Source organism: Odontomachus brunneus, unplaced genomic scaffold (assembly GCF_010583005.1).
Source record: "Odontomachus brunneus isolate Ranch 3 - 2012 unplaced genomic scaffold, Obru_v1 Obru_scaffold_032, whole genome shotgun sequence".
In the NCBI taxonomy this organism is placed as follows: Eukaryota; Metazoa; Arthropoda; class Insecta; order Hymenoptera; family Formicidae; genus Odontomachus; species Odontomachus brunneus.
In genome coordinates, this window is record NW_022639482.1 from 911,156 (window position 1) to 918,169 (window position 7,014).

The 7,014-nt window shown below is 33.5% G+C and overlaps 1 protein-coding gene across 1 annotated transcript; it reads right to left on the minus strand.

Moving 5' to 3' along the window:
* Positions 1–4,987: 4,987 nt before the first annotated feature.
* Positions 4,988–6,874, minus strand: LOC116843390. The gene is made up of 4 exons (XM_032813778.1): positions 6,700–6,874; positions 6,518–6,592; positions 6,315–6,450; positions 4,988–5,624 (listed from the first exon to the last, which is right to left on the minus strand). Exons 1-4 carry the CDS (start codon positions 6,784–6,786, stop codon positions 5,614–5,616), a joined length of 309 nt encoding a protein of 102 aa, XP_032669669.1. The 5' UTR covers positions 6,787–6,874; the 3' UTR covers positions 4,988–5,613.
* Positions 6,875–7,014: the final 140 nt, after the last annotated feature.

Consider the following 7,014-nt stretch of genomic DNA (forward strand, 5'->3'; position numbering starts at 1 on the left):
ATTTATTACCCCCGGTCCGGGAGGGGTCCTCAGGACCGCGGAGGGGGGTTCGCGGATGTTATACGCAAGTGGTTCCCGCGGGCCCCCTGATGACCGCTGAGGACGGACCCGCCAGGGGTTTTAGTGGGTAGGGCCCCCCCGAGCATCCTCGGGGGGGAGGAGCCCCACATAACCCGCGGTCTCCCCCCGGAGATCGTGGGTATGCGTAACGCATTTCCCCTGGCTCAAAAAAAAAAAAAAAAAAAAAAAAAGGGAGTAAGATGATGACCTTGACCATATCCTTCAAAGTCATTTCAAATCAACCTTATTTTTTTAAATGGAACCCCCTACATTTTATTGCATATTCTTATAGCTTATCTCGAGAACTTTCCAAAAAGCTAGAATAAAACATTTTTTCAATAAGTACTTTTTTAATTATAAAGGTTTGAAGTTAACAATTTTTTGACATAAAATGTGATAATATCTTGTAAAATATTATTTAGTTTTCAGTAATCATAACCTTGATACTTTTGTACCGTATACTTGAAGCCGTACAACTTTGCTATTGGACATTTTTCCAAAATGCATTCTTACTGAAAATATTAGGGGGATCCAACACTTTTCGATTAATATATTTTCTTTAAACCAATTAATTGGTCTCATTATTCCGCGCACAAAAGTATTAAGGTTATGATTACTGAAAACTAAATAATATTTTACAAGATATTTTACATTTTGTGTCAAAAAATTGTTAACTTCAAACCTTTATAATTCAAAAAGTACTTAATGAAAAAATATTTTATTCTAGCGTTTTGGAAAGCTCTCGAGATAAGCTATAAGAATATGCAATAAAATGTAGGGGGTTCCATTTAAAAAAATAAGGTTGATCTTGAAATGATCTTGAAGGACATGGTCAAGGTCATCATCTTACTCCCCGCTTGAAACCATACAACTTTGCTATTGGACATTTTCTCCAAAAATGCATTCTAACTGAAGATATTAGGGGGGTCCGATACTTTTCGATGACCCTGTATACAGCCATTAAGTACTAGCTTATCTGGCTAAAGCCTCTGTACATTCTTTCTATTCCTTACCAGTTACTTGTGTTCCTGTCTTATCACTAAGACATATGTATAGGTATGTCTTTACAGTCTTGTCTATACCGTTTAGTTTTCCTCTTACTTTACATTTCTGTGACCTTCCTTTTTCTTACCTTAACTCTAAGCTTTGGTTATCTCTCACCATAGGCTCAAACTCAAATTTAAATTTATATTTATATTCGATTAACCGTTTGCATTGAAAATTAAACTAAAATTGATATTCTTAATTAATGATTGTCATTGCAAAATAACAAAAGAAAAAACTGAGATGAAATAAAGTAATTTAAAGCAAACGACCGTTTTTCTTTCTTTCTTTTTTAGTATTATTATCATCATCATTATTATCCTCATCATTTATTTATCCTATCTTTATCCTTGACTATCTTTATCCTTGATGGTTTAACATAGAAACAATAATACTAATACTAATAATAATAATAATAATAGTAATAATAATAATTATACTGATAAAAATAATAATAATAATAATAATCTTTATAATAATTATTATATAATGTACCATAACATAGCGTAATCTAACATACTATAATATAATGTAATATAATATAATATAATCTGAGCTAATCTAATCTAATATCATATAATATAATGTAATATACTATGGTTCATCTTAATTTGTCCCGTATTTTTTATATTGTACTTTTCTATTAAACTTGTCTTTTTTCATGCCTCCTTATATATGTATCGTTATTGTGCTTATAAACTTATCTACTATAAAGATTATATCCTCCTTGAGTGTGGCTAGAAAGTATTCGACAGGGTGAGGAAAAACTCCTCGAGCCTTTATTAATTCTTTTCTCATTGTTTCTCGTTCTTGTTCGTACTCCCTTATAGAAATATCATACTAAAAATCATTGATAATTACTTATTATCCAGTATTTTTAATACTGAAAATAAGTAATTATTAATGATTCTTAGTATGATATTTCTATAAGGGCTCTGGGCATTCCCAGAAAACGTGGTCTTCATCTTCCACTTTTCCACACTTTTGACAATAAGGGTTCTCAACTATTCGCAGTTTATGCAAACTAGCTCTCAACGATGTATGCCCGCTACGCAGTCTATTAATGGTTGCTATCGTCCTCCTTTGGATGTTAAAACTCCCAAACCATGATGTGCGTCTTTCTTCTGAGAATTTTTAAAAATATCTTAATCCACGATTTAGTGCTTCCCGTCGATCCCACTCTATTGTCTCTTTATACATTTGTTCTTTCCAGTAGTTTTTCATTTCTTTAATTGGAATATCTATTTGTGAGTCTTTCCCGCTTCTACTTGCCTCCTTCGCCATAAGATCTGCCTGTTCATTGCTTAATATCCCTTTATGTCCCGGAATCCATACTAATTTTATTTTGTATCCATGTTTCTCCATTTTCATAATTAAACCTTTAATGTGTAAAATTAAGTACACACCCTGGTTTGGATTATAGTCATTTTGCAGCGCTGATAATACCGAGCGAGAGTCTGTGAAAATTGTGATTTTAACCCAATTCTGTCTTTGCGCTAGTTTAATCGCTTCTATTATTGTCATTGCCTCCAAACTATATGCTGAGATCATATTTACCGACCTAAATTGTTCTGTTATTCCCTTCTCTGGTACCACTACCGCGAATCCTGTGTATATAACATTCTCAACCTTTGAACCATCCGTATATATATTGATTGTTGTTTTAATTTCTTTCTCATATATTCTCTGAAATTCTTTTCCTATATCATTAGTATTACCTAAGTCTAAGCTACTACATAAGTCTATTTCCACTTGGTATGTGGGAGCTCTAAAGCTATACAAGTAAAAAATTAGACTCTCCCTTAACGGTAAAAATTGTACCTTACTCTCTACCTCCCTGTATGCCCTCATTATAAGGAATGTTCCTATTCTGTTTATAAGTGTTGGTATTTGTGTAGTCTCTTCCGCCTCTTCTAAGTTTTTGCGAAGCAAATGTTCATTGGTTGTAAACGCTCTTGCTAAAATACTTTTGCCTAAATATTGATTTCTAATTATTAGGGGTACCTCTTGTGATTCCCCCAGTACTACATTCAATGGAGTAATGTTTCTGTACCCCATCGCTATTCTGATTGCCCTCATTTGTACTTTATCTAGTCTTGACGATAATTGTATCGACAGGTTTTACAATAAACATCCTCCATATTCCGGGTGTATATCAGTTGGACACAGTCCAATCACAAGTCGCTGTTCCAAGGGACCCTACAAATGTCTCTAATCATACGGTGCTGTGATTGGCTGTGTCCAAATGCACCGTGTCCAAGTGCATCTCTCCCCCATATTCCAACCTTGACCTTATCAACGCTTTATACCCAGATAGCCAAACCTGTGCGAGCAGATTTTACACAGAGTCTGTCAACAATATCTGTTGACAGAATGGCAACAGACTGCACACAAACGGGAGCGGTGCACTTGGACACGGTGCATTTGGACACAGCCAATCACAGCACCGTGTGATTAGAGACATTTGTAGGGTCCCTTGGAACAGCGACTTGTGATTGAACTGTGTCCAATTGCCCCGTGTCCAATTGATACACCCGTTTACAAGTAGATGTAGATGCGGATATGCGGATTACCAACATACATTGTGGTGAGCCTGTTTCTCTCCATGATGCACGTATATTTCGAAGATCAGAATTATACGATGCAGCAAATGTTGATAAGGGTATATTATTCCCTGGTAATGGGTGTATATCAGTTGGACACGGGACAATTGGACACAGTCCAATCACAAGTCGCTGTTCCAAGGGACCCTACAAATGTCTCTAATCACTCGGTGCTGTGATTGGCTGTGTCCAAATGCACCGTGTCCAAGTGCACCGCTCCCCCTGGTAATACTTTTTTATTAGGAGACTCAGCATATCCATCTTTACCATGGCTTATACCATCTTTCCGAGACAATGGTCATCTTACACCACAACAGAGGGAATTTAATGTCATACACTCATCCACAAGAATGTCTGTTGAAAGAGCAATTAGGCAATTAAAAGGACGATTCCGTCGAATCAAATTTTTTACTGAATATCGTGAGATATCATTTATCACTAACACAGTAACTGCAGCGTGTATATTACATAATTATTGTATCGACAAGAATGATGTTTACAATTTTCCTGAAGATAATGATGAAGATTTTGGTAATTTAGACAATGAGGAACTGGAAATACGAACTGGAGATCGTAGAATGGAACAAGATCGCAGGATGCAACTTTTCAATGAATTGTTCCCTGAACAATGATGTACTGTAAGAATTTTGCGTAATTTTTCAAACAGTTAAATAATGTTAATTTCATAAAATTCGAATAACTGTCGACACAATATTTATATCTTATTTATGTAAAATAGAATTATCTTTATTGAATAATTATCTAATAACTACTTATCTATTACATTTCAGCTTATAAAGATTTTTTATATTATGTGTGCTAAAATAAAAAAGATGACACTCGAAAAAAAAACAACGCTCTTTTAGTTCATCTAAATTTTTCGCTTATAATTTATTACTTTTGGCATTAAACTTATGTTTACGAAAAGAAAATATCACTTAAAAAAAGACAGTAACACTCGAAAAAATATAACCCTCTATGTTTACGAAAAGAAAATAACACTTAAATAAGGGCTTAATGTTGCTTCAATTATCGAATTTTAGTCGGAATCTGATGTTTCACGAACATTTTGATTTTTGTTTACAAGTTTCTTTAGCAATTTATATTTTAATTGTTCGATTTCTATCAGTTCCATATGACGGTTTTTTTCTCTTTCGCCTTCCCTTATAGAAATATCATACTAAGAATCATTGATAATTACTTATTATCCAGTATTTTTACTATACTGAAAATAAGTAATTATCAATGATTCTTAGTATGATATTTCTATAAGGGTTCTTTATTGCAATTTCTTTTCGCTGTTCCAATTCAGTCTCTTTTAAATCAAGTTGTCTTTTTTTTAATTTTAGAGTTTCTTTCTTAGTCTCCAACAGATTTATATGTCTTTGATCTTTGATACGATCACGTTCTTCTTTTTTTTGTAAATGATGCAGCCACTGTTTTTCGAGTTCGATTTTTGTTGCTGCTGCTTTGAAATCTGTTCCATGAGAGAGACGCTTACGATTTCTAGTGCCAGTAACATTTGACTTCACGAGATTATTCTTCGATGAGATTAATTTCGATGGACTCATCTGAACTGAAGAGGGTCCGAATTTTCTTTTTCAAAAGAAATCGAAGTACAAGTGGCGGATACCGATGATGTAAATTTTGATGAAACAATATGCTCAGTACTGGCACGTTGCCGCGAGAATATCATCCATCTGCTCAAACCATTCGAAGTTCATGCAAGCCTCAGGTAGCAAGGTGACGTCTAAAAATGTCATTAAAACGTCATAGACGTCTTAATAACGTCGTAATGACGTCTTTAGACGTCACTTTGCTACCTGGGGCTCTTCCCGACTTTGAATTATTATCTACCACTTGTCTGTATCTTTTCACTAACGCATTGATTTTCCATCTAATTTGGTCATTTGTCATCTAAAAAATTGATAAAGTAACCGCCGTGTTAATACATATATTTTATATTTGAATAGAAAAAAGCAGTACAACTACATTTCTATACTATATCTATACTATATCTATACTATTATATAAAATTTTTTATATTATATAAAATATGTAGTTTGTTCATATGAATGTACAGGATTAATTACTAACTGATTTAATTTAATTCAAAATTATTTAAATTATCATTTGAAATTCCACTTAATGTCATGCAAACATTTAGAAGTAAAAGTGGTGTATCATTACCACCCAGTAAGCAAATTGAGCGCAGACTGCGCGCAGATTGGCAGCAAATTTGATCAAAAATCCACAGCAAAACCATAACCATCTGTGTCTACATTAGGCGATGGTTTTAGCGACAGATCTTGCTGTCGGACAATTGGTGCCAAATTTGCAGCAAAAACCGCACAAAGCTTGCAGCGCTACAAGCTCTGCGTGGTTTTTTCTGCAATTGCTGCAAATCTGCAGCAATTATCCAACAACAAGCTCTACCACATATCTGGCGGCAATTTGGCAGCAAGATTTGATATAACAGATCCTGCATCAAATTTGTTATCTATTTGCCATCAAAAGTTGATGGCAAGCTTTGCTCGAAATCTGTTCGCGCAGGTTTGGCTATCTGGGAACAAAGGAAGTAATATATCTTCTTTAATGAAAAAATACCTTTATCCCAAACTGCAGTAGTCCCGTTCTTATTGCATCCTCTACTTTTCCTTTTTTTTTTTGGATGGTCCATCATTTCTATATTTGCCTCATATAGGCTTATAACAGCTAATGTTGCCTTTCGGTCCAACAGCATCTGTAAAAATATATGTAAGTATATATAAAAGTATATATGGATTTATTTATTTCTGTCAATTACATACGTTCTTTATTTGTAGATTCTGAAAGTTGCATTGCATCATCTCCACTGTCTTCAATGTTTTGTTGATAAGACATTTCTTATAAAACAGTTAAAGTACAATTTAAAAATTCATTATACTTTATCTATTATTTATGGCTAATAATGTGAAATAAAATAGACAATAGATTCTCTTACTATACTCACGTTCATCCTTTGTATAATAAAATAAAATATTACTATTTTCCTCCATGAATACTGCTTTTCCAACAAAGCAATCATGGATGGAAACATCGTCAAATGCAGCAATTTCTTTATTGCAATGCTTACAAATGTACATTGCTACATTTAAAAACATAAAAATATATAATTAATAATTCTTATGTAGAATATACGGTATTTTAACATTTAACCCTTATATATATATATAGAAATATCATTCTAAGAATCATTGATTAATTACTTATTTTCAGTACTAAAAATACAGTATTTAGTAATATTCTGTGATTCAAATACAGCTTT

What these genes read in the sequence shown, in the direction of transcription:
- LOC116843390 (XM_032813778.1), bottom strand. Translation starts at nt 6,786, where the DNA reads ATGTTTCCATCCATGATTGCTTTGTTGGAAAAGCAGTATTCATGGAGG. An exon ending in TTATTATACAAAGGATGAAC is followed by an intron (nt 6,593 to 6,699) that starts GTGAGTATAGTA and finishes CTGTTTTATAAG; the next exon opens with AAATGTCTTATCAACAAAAC. An exon ending in AGAATCTACAAATAAAGAAC is followed by an intron (nt 6,451 to 6,517) that starts GTATGTAATTGA and finishes ATATTTTTACAG; the next exon opens with ATGCTGTTGGACCGAAAGGC.